At 45.2% G+C, this 18,551-nt stretch overlaps 1 protein-coding gene and 1 pseudogene across 4 annotated transcripts in view; one reads left to right on the top strand and one right to left on the bottom strand.

Moving 5' to 3' along the window:
- Positions 1-12,937: 12,937 nt before the first annotated feature.
- On the bottom strand, positions 12,938-14,321 carry LOC135563091 (uncharacterized; annotated as a pseudogene).
- An 864-nt stretch (positions 14,322-15,185) lies between these two features.
- ift122 (intraflagellar transport 122 homolog (Chlamydomonas)) overlaps positions 15,186-18,551 on the top strand; it is a 34,666-nt gene continuing 31,300 nt past the window's right edge. The window contains exons 1-8 of one of the 4 annotated variants that reach the window (XM_029621640.2): positions 15,186-15,355; positions 15,720-15,786; positions 15,882-15,966; positions 16,055-16,133; positions 16,296-16,372; positions 16,490-16,556; positions 16,641-16,787; positions 17,568-17,643. In XM_029621640.2, the coding sequence (XP_029477500.1) occupies positions 15,297-15,355; positions 15,720-15,786; positions 15,882-15,966; positions 16,055-16,133; positions 16,296-16,372; positions 16,490-16,556; positions 16,641-16,787; positions 17,568-17,643 (657 nt within the window). In that variant the 5' untranslated portion in view covers positions 15,186-15,296. Of the gene's footprint in view, positions 15,356-15,719; positions 15,787-15,881; positions 15,967-16,054; positions 16,134-16,266; positions 16,373-16,489; positions 16,557-16,640; positions 16,788-17,567; positions 17,644-18,551 lie in introns of those variants that run through there. The other 3 variants (XM_029621641.2, XM_029621639.2, XM_029621642.2) reach the window with 3 other exon arrangements.

Genomic DNA, 18,551 nt, shown 5'->3' with positions numbered 1-18,551 from the left:
CCTCTAGCTATGCTCCATCAGCTGCGCATACACACAAACACGAAAGAGGAGTATATATATACTGTATATATAAGTACAAAATCTCACATTAGGAATAAGTGCCTGTGTGTGTATTACCCTCCTATTCTCATTTCTGTACTAACTCCTCTCTTCTGTTGTTGTATCCTTTGCTCTCTCTGACTGGACAGAGCCAAGCGATCCACAACCCATAAAAACTCTGCCTTACTGGCCAGCTGCAGCATCAGCCCCCCGCCCTCTTCTCCTCCATTCAGCTGCTCACATACCTCCTTCCTGGAAAATAGAGAGACGGAGAGATACATAAACATGATAGAAGCTCAGCTAGGTATAGGAGGGAAAAGAATCATTCAGACCAGGATGCTTTTACCTGTACTCTCTCAGTGCAGGTTCTGTAGAATGGCTTCTGCCACATCTGGTGACACCTAACGAAGCCCCAGAGAAACATTTATTATAAAACATCTATTTTGATTTGTCACATGCAGGTGTAGCCCTTACAGTGGAATGCTTACTTACAAGCCTTTAACCTACAATGCTTTAAGAAGTTTTTAAGAAAAAAAGTTAATTAAAAAATAGAAATTAAAAGTAACAAATAATTCAACAGCAGCAGTAAATTAACAATAGCGAGGCTTTGTACAGGGGGTACCGGAACAGAGTCAATGTGGAGACTATATACAGGGGGTACCGGAACAGAGTCAATGTGGAGGCTATATACAGGGGGTACCGGTACAGAGTCAATGTGGAGACTATATACAGGGGGTACCGGTACAGAGTCAATGTGGAGGCTATATACAGGGGGTACCGGTACAGAGTCAATGTGGAGACTATATACAGGGGGTACCGGAACAGAGTCAATGTGGAGGCTATATACAGGGGGTACCGGTACAGAGTCAATGTGGAGACTATATACAGGGGGTACCGGAACAGAGTCAATGTGGAGGCTATATACAGGGGGTACCGGTACAGAGTCAATGTGGAGGCTATATACAGGGGGTACCGGAACAGAGTCAATGTGGAGACTATATACAGGGGGTACCGGAACAGAGTCAATGTGGAGACTATATACAGGGGGTACCGGTACAGAGTCAATGTGGAGACTATATACAGGGGGTACCGGAACAGAGTCAATGTGGAGACTATATACAGGGGGTACCGGAACAGAGTCAATGTGGAGACTATATACAGGGGTACCGGAACAGAGTCAATGTGGAGGTTATATACAGGGGTACCGGAACAGAGTCAATGTGGAGACTATATACAGGGGGTACCGGAACAGAGTCAATGTGGAGGTTATATACAGGGGGTACCGGAACAGAGTCAATGTGGAGGTTATATACAGGGGGTACCGGAACAGAGTCAATGTGGAGGCTATATACAGGGGGTACCGGTACAGAGTCAATGTGGAGGTTATATACAGGGGGTACCGGAACAGAGTCAATGTGGAGGTTATATACAGGGGGTACCGGTACAGAGTCAATGTGGAGGTTATATACAGGGGGTACCGGTACAGAGTCAATGTGGAGGTTATATACAGGGGGTACCGGTACAGAGTCAATGTGGAGGTTATATACAGGGGGTACCGGTACAGAGTCAATGTGGAGGTTATATACAGGGGGTACCGGAACAGAGTCAATGTGGAGGTTATATACAGGGGGTACCGGAACAGAGTCAATGTGGAGGTTATATACAGGGGGTACCGGTACAGAGTCAATGTGGAGGTTATATACAGGGGGTACCGGTACAGAGTCAATGTGGAGGTTATATACAGGGGGTACCGGTACAGAGTCAATGTGGAGGCTATATACAGGGGGTACTGATACAGAGTCAATGTGCGGGGGCACCAGTTAGTTGAGGTAATTGAGGTAATATATACATGTAGGTAGAGTTAAAGTGACTATGCATAGATAATAAACAGAGTAGCAGCAGTGTAAAAGAAGGATCTGGGTAGCCCTTTAATTAGCTGTTCAGGAGTCTTATGGCTTGGGGGTAGAAGCTGTTAGGAAGCAGTTTGGACCTACACTTGGAGCTCCGGTACTGCTTGCCGTGCAGTAGCAGAGAGATGACTAGGGTGGCTGGAGTCTTTGACAATTTTTAGGGCCTTCCTCTGACACTGCCTGGTATAGAGGTCCTGGATGGCAGGAAGCTTGGCCCCAGTGATGTACTGGGCCGTATGCACTACCCTCTGCAGTGCCTTGCGGTTGAAGGCCGAGCAGTTGCCATACCAGGCAGTGATGCAACCGGTCAGGATGCTCTCGAAGGTGCAGCTGTAGAACCTTTTTAGAATCTGAGGACCCATGCCAAATCTTTTTTGAGCGGGAATAGGCTTTGTCATGCCCTCTTCACGACTGCCTTAGTGTGTTTGGACCATGATAGTTTGTTGGTGATGTGGACACCAAGGAACTTGAAGCTCTCAACCTCCTCCACTGCAGCCTCGTCGATGAGAATGGGGGCGTGCTTGGTCCTCCTTTTCCTGTAGTCCACAATCATCTCCTTTGTCTTGATCATGTTGAGGGAGAGGTTGTTGTCCTGGCACCACATGGCCAGGTCTCTGATCTCATCCCTATAGTCTGTCTCATCTTTGTTGGTGATCAGGCCTACCAGTGTTGTGTCATCGGCAAGCTTGATGATGGTGTTGGAGTTGTGCCTGGTCATGCAGTCATGAGTGAACAGGGCATACAGGAAGGGACTGGGCACACACCCCTGAGGGGCCCCCGTGTTGAGGATCAGCGTGGTGGATGTGTTGTTACCTACCCTTACCACCTGGGGGTGGACCATCCGGAAGTCCAGGATCCAGTTGTAGAGGGAGGTGTTTCGTCCCAGGGTCCTTAGCTTAGCGATGCGCTTTGAGGGCACTATGGTGTTGAATGCTGAGCTATAGTCAATGAATAGCATTCTCACATAGGTGTTTCTTTTGCCCAGGTTGGAAAGGGCAGTGTTGAGTGCAATAGAGATTGCATCATCTGTGGATCTGTTGGGGCGGTATGGAAATTAAAGTGGGTCTAGGGTTTCTGCGATAATGGTGTTGATGTGAGCCATGACCAGCCTTTCAAAGCACTTCATGGCTACAGACGTGAGTGCTACGGGTTGGTAGTCATTTAGCCAGGTTACCTTAAGTGTTCTTGGGCACAGGGACTATGGTGGTCTGCTTGAAACATGTTGGTATTACACACTCAGTCAGGGACAGGTTGAAAATGTCAGTGAAGACACTTGCCAGTTGGTAAGCGTGTACACGTCCTCGTAATCTGTTTGGCCCTGCGGCCTTGTGAATGTTGACCTGTGTAAAGGTCTTACTCACATCGGCAACGGAGAGCGTGATTACATAGTCTTCCCGGAACAGCTGATGCTCTCATGCATGCTTCAGTGTTACTTGCCTTGAAGCTCGTGTCAATGGGCAGCTCACGGCTGTGCTTCCCTTTGTAGTCTGTAAAAGTTTACAAGCCCTGCCACATCCGACAGGTATTGGAGCCGGTGTAGTTCAGCAGAAATGTGCCATTTTCGGCCTCCCGGGTGGTGCAGTGGTTAATGGTGCTGTGCTGCAGCGCTAGCTGTGCCACCAGAGATTCTGGGTTCGCGCCCAGGCTCTGTCGTAACCGGCCGCGACCGGGAGGTCCGCGGGGCGACGCACAATTGGCCTAGCGTCATCCGGGTTAGGGAGGGTTTGGCCGGTAGGGATATCCTTGTCTCATCGCGCACCAGCGACTCCTGTGGCAGGCCGGGCGCAGTGCGCGCTAACCAAGGTTGCCAGGTGCACGGTGTTTCCTCCGACACATTGGTGCGGCTGGCTTCCGGGTTGGATGCACGCTGTGTTAAGAAGCAGTGCGGCTTGGTTGGGTTGTGTATCGGAGGACGCATGACTTTCAACCTTCATCTCTCCCGAGCCAGTACGGGAGTTGTAGCGATGAGACAAGATAGTAGCTACTAACAATTGGATACCACGAAATTGGGGAGAAAAAGGGGTAAAAAATTAAAAAACACGAACAAAAATGAAATGTGTCATTTTCATATCAGTATCGGGCTTATGTTTTACTACTGGGCAAACTCTCCTGTAGTGCTCCTTTCTGTGCATGACTAGTGCCCTCTGGTGGTTGTGGTGATGCACATCAGGGGTCTCCAGGCTGACCGTCTGCCTACGGACCAGAGAGGTTACAGTCTGGGGACAAACTGCCAGCCAGATTGGAAGTTTTCACACAAAAGCAGGCTAAAATAATGTAAACACTTGAATTTGCTGTATCTTGGAGTCAATTCACACCTGCTGACTGTCAGTGCTGCAGAGGCAGGTCAGATGATGGGCAATGTCAGGGGAATGACCATATGGTAGCGACTTTGTAGGACAGGTGTGCATCGAGGAATAGACACAGGTGTGGAATTCTGGCTAACAGCAGCTGTGGTGATGTTGAGAAACATAAATCAAACATGCACAGTACAAACACTGAATGTTCAAATAGTCAAACATGCACAGTACAAACACTAACTGTTCAAATAGTCAAACACACACAGTTCAAACTGATAGTAAACCATTCCTTCGAAACATCAAAGTTTCATTCCATAGACAGAGTTGTGCTTTGGGTTTCCCCAGCAGTGGTCCAGTCTTTGTGTGTTAAACACTTCTAAAGGGTCAGTCAACTTTCACACATAACAGAAGTACATTTTCATAACAGTAAATTGTTGAATTAAACATGCAAACTACTTCCTTTTCAAATATTTACTTTCAAGACTATGATAACTTGGATTTAAATAGGAATAGTACAAACGAATGCAATCACCTGGGTCTGGCAAGGTTGCCTTGGGAATCAGGTTACTTGTGTACAGACCTGAGAAAAAGCTGGAGCCGAGCGTAGTTCAATGCTCCGGTGTCCTAGAATGTTTATTAGCATGTGAACTAGGGCTGGGTGAGCTATACAGAGCTAGATTGATGGAGAGATTGATGGAGAGTATTCAGTACCCCCAATAAAGGAACACATTCATCTCCACTAGAAAAAGGGGACATGGTTTATCAAAAGGGGCCAGGCTTTTTTCACTATACTCGACTTGAGTGGGTTGAGTCAGTGACGTTATCTTCCGGTACGGGTTTGTGTATCAACGCTGTGTGTAAGTTGACTATGCAAACAATTTGGAATTTCCAACACATTGTTTCTTATAAAAACAAGAAGTGATGCAGTCAGTCTTTCCTCAACTCTTAGTCAAGAGAGACTGGCATGCATCGTTTTAATATTAGCAGTCTGATTACAATGAAGGACAAGACATGCATCTCTGTTCTGGACCAGCTGCAACTTAACTTGGTCTTTCTTTGCAGCACTTAACCATATGACTGGACAATAATCAAGATAAGATAAAACTAGAGCCTGCAGGACTTGCTTTGTGGAGTGTGGTGTCTCTTTATTACGAACAGACCTCTCCCCATCTTTACAACCATTGAATCTATATGTTTTGACCATGACAGTTTATAATCTAAGGTAATATCAAGTGATTTAGTCTCCTCAACTTGTTCAACAGCCACACCATTAATTACCAGACTCAGCTGAGGTCTAGAACTTGATTTGTACCAAATACAATTATCTTAGTTTTAAAGATGTTCAGAACCAGTTCATTATTGGCCACCCATTCCAAAACAGACTGCAACGCTTTGTTAAGGGTTTCAGTGACTTCATTAGCTGTGGTTGCTGATGATTATATGGCTGAATCATCAGCATACTACAGTACCAGTTAAATGTTTGGACACCCCTACTAATTCAAATTTTCTTTATTTTTACTATTTTCTACATTGTAGAATAATAGTGAAGACATTAAAACTATGAAATAACACACATGGAATCATGTAATAACCAAGAAAGTGTTAAGCAAATGAAAATATATTTTATATTTGAGATTCTTCAAATAGCCACCCTTTGCATTGATGACAGCTTTGCACACTCTTGGCATTCTCTCAAACAGCTTCATGAGGTCGTCACCTAGAATGCACTTAAATTAACAGGTGTGCCTTCTTAAAAATTAACTTGAGGAATTTCTTTCCTTCTTAATGCGTTTGAGCTAATCAGTTGTGTTGTGACAGGGTAGGGGTGGTGACAGCTTTGCACACTCTTGGCATTCTCTCAACCAGCTTCATGAGGAATGCTTTTCCAACAGTCTTGAAGGAGTTCCCACATATTCTGAGCACTTGTTGGCTGCTTTTCCTTCACTCTGCGGTCCAACTCATCCCAAACCATCTAAATTGGGTTGAGGTCAGGTGATTGTGGAGGACAGGCACTCCATCACTCTCCTTCTTGGTTAAATAGCCCTTACACAGCCTGGAGGTGTGTTGGGTCATTGTCCTGTTGAAAAACAAATGATAGTCCCACTAAGATCAAACCAGATGGGATGGCGTATCGCTGCAGAATGCTGTGGTAGCCAGGCTGGTTAAGAGTGCATTGGATTCTAAATAAATCACAGACAGTGTCACCAGCAAAGCACCCCCACACCATCACACCTCCTCCTCCATCCTTCATGGTGGGAACCACACATGCATAGATCATCCGTGCACCTACTCTGCGTCTCACAAAGACACAGTGGTTGGAACCAAAAATCTCAAATTTGGACTCATCATACCAAAGGTCAGATTTCCACTGGTGTAATGTACATTGCTCGTGTTTCTTTGAACCAAGCAAGTGTCTTCTTCTTATTGGTGTCTTTTAGTAGTGTTTTCAGCAATTTGACCATGGCCTCTGTGAAGCATTAATTTGGGCTGCAATTTCGAGGCTGGTGACTCTAATGAACTTATCCTCTGCAGCAGAGGTAACTCTGGGTCTTCCTTCTAGTAGTTGGAGCATTGGGTCAGTAACCAAAATGTTGCTGGATTGAATCCCAGAGCTGACAAGGCAAAAATCTGTAATTCTGCCCCTGAGTGAGGCAGTTAACCGAGTGTTCCCCGAGCACCAAAAACGTGGATGACGATTAAGGCAGCCTCCCGCACCTCTCTGATTCAGAGGGGTTGGGTTAAATGCGGAAGACACATTTCAGTTCAAGGCATTCAGTTGTACAACTGACTAGGTATCCCCTTTCCTGTGGCGGTTTCATCATAGCGCTTGATGGTTTTTGCGACTGCACTTTTTTTGCAGCTGTAAATTTCAGTATTGTCTAATCTTTATGTCTTAAAGTAATGATGGAATGTAATTTCTCTTTGCTAATTTGAGCTGTTCTTGCCATAATATGGACTTGGTGTTTTACCACCCCTACCTTTTCACAACACAACTGATTGACTAAAATGCATTAAGAAGGAAAGAAATTCCACAAATGAACTTTTAACAAGGCACACCTGCCAATTCAAATTAAAATCAAATCATATCAAATCAAATGTTATTTGTCACATACACATGGTTAGCAGATGTTAATGCGAGTGTAGCGAAATGCTTGTGCTTCTAGTTCCGACAATGCAGTGATAACCAACAAGTAATCTAACTAACAATTCCAAAACTACTGTCTTATACACAGTGTAAGGGGATAAAGAATATGTACATAAGGATATATGAATGAGTGATGGTACAGAGCAGCATACAGTAGATGGTATCGAGTACAGTATATACATATGAGATGAGAATGTAGACAAAGTAAACAAAGTGGCATAGTTAAAGTGGCTAGTGATACATGTATTACATAAGGATGCAGTCGATGATGTAGAGTACAGTATATACGTATGCATATGAGATGAATAATGTAGGGTAAGTAACATTATATAAGGTAGCATTGTTTAAAGTGGCTAGTGATATATTTACAACATTTCCCATCAATTCCCATTATTAAAGTGGCTGGAGTTGGGTCAGTGTCAATGACAGTGTGTTGGCAGCAGCCACTCAATGTTAGTGGTGGCTGTTTAACAGTCTGATGGCCTTGAGATAGAAGCTGTTTTTCAGTCTCTCGGTCCCAGCTTTGATGCACCTGTACTGACCTCGCCTTCTGGATGATAGCGGGGTGAACAGGCAGTGGTTCGGGTGGTTGATGTCCTTGATGATCTTTATGGCCTTCCTGTAACATCGGGTGGTGTAGGTGTCCTGGAGGGCAGGTAGTTTGCCCCGGTGATGCGTTGTGCAGACCTCACTACCCTCTGGAGAGCCTTACGGTTGAGGGCGGAGCAGTTGCCGTACCAGGCGGTGATACAGCCCGCCAGGATGCTCTCGATTGTGCATCTGTAGAAGTTTGTGAGTGCTTTTGGTGACAAGCCGAATTTCTTCAGCCTCCTGAGGTTGAAGAGGCGCTGCTGCGCCTTCTTCACGACGCTGTCAGTGTGAGTGGACCAATTCAGTTTGTCTGTGATGTGTATGCCGAGGAACTTAAAACTTGCTACCCTCTCCACTACTGTTCCATCGATGTGGATAGGGGGTGTTCCCTCTGCTGTTTCCTGAAGTCCACAATCATCTCCTTAGTTTTGTTGACGTTGAGTGTGAGGTTATTTTCCTGACACCACACTCCGAGGGCCCTCACCTCCTCCCTGTAGGCCGTCTCGTCGTTGTTGGTGATCAAGCCTACCACTGTTGTGTCGTCCGCAAACTTGATGATTGAGTTGGAGCGTGCGTGGCCACGCAGTCGTGGGTGAACAGGGAGTACAGGAGAGGGCTCAGAACGCACCCTTGTGGGGCCCCCGTGTTGAGGATCAGCGGGGAGGAGATGTTGTTGCCTACCCTCACCACCTGGGGGCGGCCCGTCAGGAAGTCCAGTACCCAGTTGCACAGGGCGGGGTCGAGACCCAGGGTCTCGAGCTTGATGACGAGCTTGGAGGGTACTATGGTGTTGAATGCCGAGCTGTAGTCGATGAACAGCATTCTCACATAGGTATTCCTCTTGTCCAGGTGGGTTAGGGCAGTGTGCAGTGTGGTTGAAATTGCATCGTCTGTGGACCTATTTGGGCGGTAAGCAAATTGGAGTGGGTCTAGGGTGTCAGGTAGGGTGGAGGTGATATGGTCCTTGACTAGTCTCTCAAAGCACTTCATGATGACGGAAGTGAGTGCTACGGGGCGGTAGTCGTTTAGCTCAGTTACCTTAGCTTTCTTGGGAACAGGAACAATGGTGGCCTCTTGAAGCATGTGGGAACAGCAGACTGGTATAGGGATTGATTGAATATGTCCGTAAACACACCGGCCAGCTGGTCTGCGCATGCTCTGAGGGCGCGGCTGGGGATGCCGTCTGGGCCTGCAGCCTTGCGAGGGTTAACACGTTTAAATGTCTTACTCACCTCGGCTGCAGTGAAGGAGAGACCGCATGTTTTCGTTGCAGGCCGTGTCAGTGGCACTGTATTGTCCTCAAAGCGGGCAAAAAGTTATTTAGTCTGCCTGGGAGCAAGACATCCTGGTCCGTGACTGGGCTGGGTTTCTTCTTGTAGTCCGTGATTGACTGTAGACCCTGCCACATGCCTCTTGTGTCTGAGCCGTTGAATTGAGATTCTACTTTGTCTCTGTACTGACGCTTAGCTTGTTTAATAGCCTTGCGGAGGGAATAGCTGCACTGTTTGTATTCGGTCATGTTGCCAGACACCTTGCCCTGATTAAAAGCAGTGGTTCGCGCTTTCAGTTTCACGCGAATGCTGCCATCAATCCACGGTTTCTGGTTAGGGAATGTTTTTATCGTTGCTATGGGAACGACATCTTCAACGCACGTTCTAATGAACTCGCACACCGAATCAGCGTATTCGTCAATATTTTTATCTGACGCAATACGAAACATGTCCCAGTCCACGTGATGGAAGCAGTCTTGGAGTGTGGAGTCAGCTTGGTCTGACCAGCGTTGGACAGACCTCAGCGTGGGAGCCTCTTGTTTAAGTTTCTGCCTGTAGGCAGGGATCAACAAAATGGAGTCGTGGTCAGCTTTTCCGAAAGGGGGGCGGGGCAGGGCCTTATATGCGTCGCGGAAGTTAGAGTAACAATGATCCAAGGTTTTACCACCCCTGGTTGCACAATCGATATGCTGATAAAATTTAGGGAGTCTTGTTTTCAGATTAGCTTTGTTAAAATCCCCAGCTACAATGAATGCAGCCTCCGGATAAATGGTTTCCAGTTTGCAAAGAGTTAAATAAAGTTCGTTCAGAGCCATCGATGTGTCTGCTTGGGGGGGATATATACGGCTGTGATTATAATCGAAGAGAATTCTCTTGGAAGATAATGCGGTCTACATTTGATTGTGAGGAATTCTAAATCAGGTGAACAGAAGGATTTGAGTTCCTGTATTGAAAAGCATTCCAGGTGACTACCTCATGAAGCTGGTTGAGAGAATACCAAGAGTGTGCAAAGCTGTCATCAAGGCAAAGGGTGGCTACTTTGAATAATCTAAAATATAAATATTTGTTTAAAACTTGTTTGGTTACTACATGATTCCATATGTGTTATTTCATAGTTTTGATGTCTTCTCTATTATTATACAATGGAAACAATAGTACAAATAAATAAAAACCCTTGAATGAGCAGGTGTGTCAACTTTTGACTGGTATTGTACATGGACACACATGATTTGTTTAATGCCAGTGGCAGGTTATTGGTAAAAATACAAACGCGTAGAGGGCCTAGAGAGCTGCCCTGCTGAACACCACACTGTACATGTTTGACATTAGAGCTTCCATTAAAGAAAACACTCTGAGTTATATTAGATAGACAGGTCTGAATTCACCCTATGGCAGAGGTTGGAAAGCCATAACACACATTTTCTCAACAACAGGTCAATAATATCAAAGGCTGCACTGAAATCTAACAGTACAGTTTCCACAATCTTTTCTTTCAACCAATCATCAGTAATTTGTGTCAGTGCAGTACATGTTGAGTGCCTTTCTCTAAAAGCATGCTTAAAGTCTGTTGTTAATTTGTTTACAGAGAAGTAGCATTCTATTTGGTCAAACACAATTGTTTCCAAGAGTTTGCTAAGAGCTGGCCGCAAGCTGCTAGGTCTGCTGTTAGAACAAGTAAAGACCGCTTTACCACTCTTGGGTAGTGGAATGATTTTGGCTTCCCTCCAGGCCTGAGGACAAAGACTTTCCTCTAGGCTCAGATTAAGGATATAACAGATAGGAGTGGCTATAGAGTCAACTACCATCCTCAGTAGCTTTCCATCTAAGTTGTAAATGCCAGGGGATTTGTCATTATTTATTGATAACAATATTTTTTCCACCTCTCCCACACTAACTTCAAAAAAATTTAAAATGCTTTTCTTTCATTATTTGTTGTTTTATACATGAGTACGATGGCTTACTGTTCGTTGTTGGCTTTTCCTGCTTAAGTTTGCCCACTTTGCCAATGTCATAACTCTCCTGTGACGATTTGAAGGATCAGGTTACAGTAGGTCCGCTCTACAGCGTGCTCTCTCTCTCGTAGAGGGGGTAGAGCGGGAAGTCGGCTGTTTTATGGTGGGTAATAAAATGCGCAGCCTCTATGCTCTGTAGTGTTTGAGATTGAAATGTAAACTGTGGAACACAGAGAGACACATGGACATTCAAAAGTTTGAATAATTAAACAATATTTATATTTTTGAGAATGTGGGAATGGTCTGTGGTTATTTATTAAAGAACAATCCTGTCAAAGTTGTTTAATTTGGTGACCTCATGAAAGACAGGAGACCCACATTTTGTCATTTTTAATTTAACCTTAATTTAATTCACCCCTACACTGCTACTCCAGCTGCTCTTTCTTCATCTGACTATGTTTTATCTCATAGTCTGAGGTCATCTGGTCATTGCGGTGGTGGCACACGGCTACTCAAAATCTCCACTGATTTCTCCAAATTTAAGTATGCTCCCTCTAATTCTCACATCTCTTTCTCTCACTCTTTCTCTCTCTCCTCCCGGGGGACTTGAGACCTAGGACCATACCTCAGGACTACCTGGCATTGACGACTCCTGGCTGTCCCCGTCCGCAGTCCACCTGGTTGTGCTGTTGATCCAGTTTCTGCTGTTCTGCCTGTGGCTATGGAGCCCTGACCCGTTTACCAGATGTGCTAACTTGTCATGCTGCTCATCTAATTTCTGCTGTTCTGCTTGCGGCTTTTGAACCCTGACCTGTTCACCGGACCTGCTACCTTATCCCAGACCTGCTGTTTCCTCCATCCCTCTCCCTCTCTCTACCGCACCTGCTGTCTCGACCTCTGAATGCTCGGCTATGAAAAGCCAACTGACATTTACTCCTGAGGTGCTGACCTGTCGCACCCTCTATAACCACTGTAATTATTATTTGACCCCGTTGGTCATCTATGAACATCTTGAAGAACAATTTGCCCTTAATGGCTATGTATACTTACAGTATAATCTCCACCGGCGCAGCCAGAAGAGGTCTGGCCACACCTCTGAGCCTGGTTCCTCTCTAGGTTTCTTCATAAATTCCTGCCTTTCTAGAGAGTTTTTCCTAACCCCTGTGCTTCTACATCTGCATTGCTTGCTCTTTGGAGTTTTAGGCTGGGTTTCTGTATAAGAACTTGGTGACATCTGCTGATGTAAAAAGGGCTTTCTAAATACATTTGATTGATTTATCAGTTGCATTTCCAGAGGCTCAACATCAAAGTCCAATTCAATAGAAATCTGTCAATAGGCTTTTAATAAAACACGTAATACAATCGTGTTGAGTGACAGTTGCTTTGTTACTGATAAGACAATGGAATGTTACTACTGAGTCTTGAGAGTAGATGGGATCAGTAGTAGGCTCATCTCTGGATAATTTCCAAGAGATACCGGTATGTCCGCCAGGTTATAAGCCTAATGAATAATAACTAGAATATTCTTCCATTAATAAAACAGGTTGTGATAAAAATGTGACATTGCAGTTCCTCATAGTTCAGATTCCCAACCTCCCATGGTTCTCCCACAACCAGGCATGGTACTTGTTCAGTTTATGGTCCTGAGGTTTCACCTATGTAAACACACACACACACAAATATACACACAAAGTTAACCTTATCTAAATCACTTACATCCAATATTATTTTTTTAGCATAAAATGGAAAACCTGGTCTTGTTGAGGAAGATGGTGGCCACCAGGAGCTTCCAGGGGTCATGGAACAGGGTCTCCTGCACCAGCTGGAAGGGGGAGCGAAGAGTGGTCCACTTCCTCCTGGGGGTCTCAGACCTGTGCCGGGACAGACTGCAGATCTAAGAAAAAGGTGTTTTGATAACAAATAAACACAGTTTTTTTATTAAACTGACATTTCTCTCCAAGAATGGCAAGTTCTGTTAAGCTCAACCATTTATTAAATGATGACCATCTCTCAGTTACTTCCCGCTGAAAGAAGGACTGGTCTTCTGTTTCTCTCCTAATAGTTCTGTGCAGAACAGCTACAACAGGCACCTAAAGCATCACTACAAACATTGAACATGTTATTGGTCAATACACTGCAACCAGGTCCAAGAAGATGTAAAACATTTTCTATATCTAGGCATCATAGTGAATACACATTATTCATCATAACTCATAGCACAATGCACATACACACTGCTCTTGGGGTCTTTTAGTGGTGTACAGCGTCCTCTAGTGGTCTGGGGAGATGATAGCAGCGCTTCATCATTCACCTCTGCCTCTATATCCCCCACACACTTTCACTCTCCATTCTCTCACCCTCAGCCCCCCCCTCTCAGAAGCAGACTGCACCCTAAGGACTGGGACATGTAAAGGTGACACAGGAAACCACTCACCTAGACCAATGAGAGCGTCCTGTAGCTCAGTGGGCGGGGCCAGCCTGACCAGCTTTTCTCTCAGCAGCCCTGGCCTCCTCTGGGGGCTCTTCTCAAGTACGACATCATCAACTGGCTCCGCCGACACAGCCTGCAGACGCCTCTCAGTCTCATTGTCATCACCATCATCATCACCCCTTCTGACAGAGGTTTGTATGTTTCTCTCGTTAATGTCCTCATTGGTGTCTGATGTGTGGCCAGTTTCTGTGTCTCTCCCAGCTGCCTGTCTGTGATTCACCTGGCCAAGGGAGGTCTGTCAGGGGTATACTGAATTGACAAAGTGCCTTCTCCTCTAACTAAGTTCTCTGCTTGTAGGATTTTGCGAAAGGGGCTCTTTTTGTGTTATTTGGGGAAAGGCGTAATATTCGACCCTCCTCTTCCATATTCTCCTCTGTGTCCTGCCTGTCTGTGTCCTGCCTGTATGTGTTTTACCTGTCATCAGTGACCTCTTAGGTGTGACGTGTGTGTTCCTGATGACCATTCCTCTGTCTCTCCTGGCTGGGCTGTGGGGTCACAGCTGCCCTGCCACTCCTGGCTGTTGTGGCGTCAAAGTTATCTATCTGTAGATCCCCTCCGCCATCTTTAAGGAGGAAGGCTTGATGAGACACTCTGGACGGAACCTCTGTCCCTGGGGACTGCATAGGTAGACAGATCAGTCACCTCATGTGGAATTATTGATCCGACTTTATGATCTCACTCTGCAATGCACTTAGCCCCTAGCCCTGACAGTAAGATACAGACATACTTCAGTGATGTTTACATGCAACAAGACTTGAGAATGAGAGCATATGATGGATTGGACCCAGCTTGTTTCCTAACCGTCATATCTGAACCAGGAACAGCCATAGCGTCTGCCTCTCCATCAGGATTAGTGTGTGCCAGTGATGGTGTTCTCTGTGATGAGGTCATTGTTTTTTAGCCTGGTTGTGACCGTGTTGTTGGTGTCAGTAGGTTGAAACACAACTTTTATCAAAAGTGGACTGTCCCTCTCACAGCCTGTGATGGAGCTGACTGTCCCCTGTTGAGTTTCATGTGGCTGAGATCCTCATGCTCCAGTCCCCCCTCTCATCTTCAGTCATGATGTTGCTCTCTCAATCTATCTGGGGTTGAAGCTCTAAACCTAGCTGCCACTAACAAAAATATGAATTAGAACAGTCAATCCACTGTCCATCATGTCATATGGATTGGGAAAATAGGTGACTATTAACTAACTAGCTAACTTAACTGACTAGCTAAGTAATGCATTTGCAGAGGCTTGATCTGACAGCTGTGTTTTGTTTACATGCCTCATCATCACATGCTGTTCTAGAAAAATGTTGCATATTACTTAATGATCAAGTTTAATAAAGTTGTCGGGTGCTAGGCATTTCGGAGACATGTCATCAACATCTTTGGATAAATTGTATCTTCCGTTGTGCTGTATGAAGTTCTGTGAACTATTTTGTGAGCGACTCTGCTTGACTCATGCGCAGAACACAGGAAGGAGGACAGGAAAGAGAGAAGGTTTCTGCGCACAAGCAAGCAGGTCCTGCCATGTAAACGATCCTCGGCCCCACGAAAAGACAGCAACCTGTTGAACAACCTAACGTGTATCTGTTTAATTTGTTAAAAAGGCAAAATGAGGGCAGTTCCTACGTGGATTGACAAAGTACATGATCGCGACAAAGTTGAGCAATGGTAAGATATCTAGCCTTTGCATTTACAATTTTATCAACAGGCCTGATGTTGCACAGTTGGGAGTGTTGATAGCAACGGCGGTTACTATGTAAACTCCCGCAGTGGCTGGCTAGCTATCTAGTTAGCCAACTGTAGCAAACTAGCTTTGTTTACTAAGATTTTCACTATCCATTTCATGCAATCTTAAAATAAATGATCTGTCTACTAACGAGTGATAACGTTACTAGTTAGCTAGGTAATCTGTTTGCGTGGCTAAGCACAGCTAGAACATTAATGCTAGCTAGCAGAGCAGCTACCTATGGCTTAATAGCATAATTGAAACAGGTTTTCAGCATATTGTGATTTCAGTACATTTTATCCCTAGTATCTACGACCTTGCCTTCAAACCAGATGGCAGCCAGCTTATTGTGGCAGCTGGGAATCGTGTTTTGGTGAGTTTGGGGATGATGATGCCATTGGTTTTCGAATCAGAGCTGTTGAGGAGAGTGGAATTCCATACAATAAGTATTGCATATTGTCTTTCCAGGTGTATGACACATCAGATGGAACTCTCATTCAGCCTCTGAAAGGACACAAGGACACGGTGTACTGTGTTGCCTACGCCAAAGATGGTACTTAGTACAGTATACTCTTAACACACCAATCTGGATGTTCCCAATTCCCAAAGTCTGTTGGGTCTCACATTGTGCTTCTCTGTAGGGAAACGGTTTGCCTCAGGTTCTGCTGACAAAAGCATCATCATCTGGACATCTAAACTGGAGGGTATTTTAAAATATACGTGAGTGATCATTATTATTACCACAGAATTAGGAATTAGAATAATTTAATAGGATCTCTATGATTATTACACACATTACAACATTATCAGTAGCATTATGTTCTGTTGAGGTCACTCCTGGCTCACTCACTATGCATATTTTGTTTGTATGTTGCTCCTCAGACATAATGACTCCATCCAGTGTGTTGCCTACAACCCAGTCAGCCACCAGCTGGCCTCCTGCTCCTCTGGAGACTTTGGTGAGTGGTACACTGGGATTGCCCTGTCCTCTACACCTCTACAGGGAAGGGGTTAAAGGGGTGTTGAAGACATGCAGTCATAAGAGCAGCATCTGTATCATTTGTTTCTCTCTCTAGGTCTGTGGTCCCCAGAACAGAAATCTGTATCCAAGCACAAAGTCAACAGCAAGATAACATGTTGTGGGTGAGTATTGAGAAATTGCTGCTCTCCTTTTTGTTTGGATAGCCTCTCTTATGTTCAGTATTGTCATAATCCTTTTGACCGCAGGTGGACCAACGACGGTCAGTACCTGGCCCTGGGCATGATGAACGGGGTGGTGAGCATCAGGAATAAGAACGGAGAGGAGAAGGTGAAAATAGAGCGACCAGGAGGATCCTCCTCTCCTATCTGGTCCATCGCATGGAACCCCTCCAAGTGAGTCACTCACCTCTCATGTGGGCTTTTTTGCTGTGTAAAACATTTTAAACCTGTGTGTGCAATGTATTGGAGAGTAAAGGTTTATTGCTTTTGAAATCAACAATAATACATTTTTTTCTGAGTGATATTTCTCTGTATTGAGTCTTTTTAAGTTGCCAGTTCACAATGTGAAACAAGCATGGTAGTGAAAATCAGAGAATGACAGTGTATGGCCAGCAAGTGTCAGTGTTTGACCAGGCAGGCTCTGACAGGGACTGGTGGAAGTGGATGCCCTTCTGTGAGGGAGAGGACGATGAGGCGGTGGATGTGGACAGCAGCATGCCAGAGCCCCTGTGCCTGGTCATTGACACCGCCTACAGCCAGAGCTGCAGTAGCAGGGTAGAGGTCCTGGGGCTAGGCAGGCAGCTGGAGAGAGAGAGGCAGGTAGGAAGAGGAGCAGAGACGGACAGGCCTGAAGGAGATGAGGAGGAGCCCATGCTGCAGGGAGGGTTCTCTGATCCAGACCACTTCAGCCAGCTCAGGTAGGGAAGGCAGAGAGGGAGGACAGAGAAATTGAGAAAGGTAACGTCAAAGCTCAGGGAAATACTTTGGTTAGGTCTAGATTTATATGTTTGGAGGCAACACAATGATATAGGACACTTACTTTTACCATACCAGTGAGATGTAGGGTTTAATGTACCTTTTGGGTGAATAAGATTTGAAATCTTTCTAAATCCAGTTTAATTGTCAGAATGTTAAAGTGGAAAATATAAATTCATGTTGGAGTGTCTCTCTTAGGGATGAGCACAATGACATCCTGGCTGTGGCAGACTGGGGGCAGAAGCTGTCCTTCTACCAGCTCAGTGGAAAACAGGTGTGTGTCTGCAAAACGCATGTCCGTGAACCATCTCCCCAACATTTACTTCAGGCGTCTGGATTTAATAAATGTTTTTGCCTTCTTCCGGCCCATCTGGATAGTGGGAACATGTTAGATAAACATTTTGGGTTTGTTTCCACAGCAAATGAATAAATAGTCTACATGTCTAACATAAAATAAAACATAAAATATACTAAAAATGCAATGGTGAAAGATATTGAAAAGAGCAACTTTGCTTAATAGAAACTACTGTGTAGCACATCGGTGTGTAGGACACAAAGTTGTTACATACAGATCAAGTAAGTAGCGCTTCATGAGTCTTGACTTGTATGAGCCGAAACAGCTCATGGGAGCAGGAGCGTGAGCCAAGTACACAGGACGTTAGTATATCGCAACCCCCAATCTATCTCATGCTGAGTGCCAAGCAAGGATGGATTAGGTCCCATTTTTACAGTCTTTGATATGACTCAGCCCGAGGATCCAACTCTCAATCTTCCAATCGCAGGACGGACACTCTAACCACTGAATTGGTGACAGATCAAGAGGCCTAGGTTATGACCACGGGTTTAGGTTGTGCTCCCAGATGGGCACCGGTGATTGGTCAACGAAACCCCAATGGCCTCGGTGCTATCACTCATCCACGATAACACATAAACCACTTAAGGAGGCCACTGTCTGAGACCTTTAAGCCCTGTATTTTCTGTTGCAATTAGCCTGTCAGGGACTATTGAAACCGTAACACTGCACTGGAAATGATCCTGTTTGGCCATTTAATAATGATTCCGTCACTACTCCTCCCCCATATCCCCCTGGGTAATATTGTAATTACAGACAAATATGCACTGTTTCATTACCCTGCCATGGAACCTTAGTCTCATGTGTTGTCACTGGGCTGTTTATCAGTG

This window comes from Oncorhynchus nerka, linkage group LG20 (genome assembly GCF_034236695.1).
Source record: "Oncorhynchus nerka isolate Pitt River linkage group LG20, Oner_Uvic_2.0, whole genome shotgun sequence".
Taxonomy (NCBI): domain Eukaryota; kingdom Metazoa; phylum Chordata; class Actinopteri; order Salmoniformes; family Salmonidae; genus Oncorhynchus; species Oncorhynchus nerka.
Note: the sequence above shows the minus strand (reverse complement) of the source record. Positions and strands in the feature narration are given on the sequence as shown.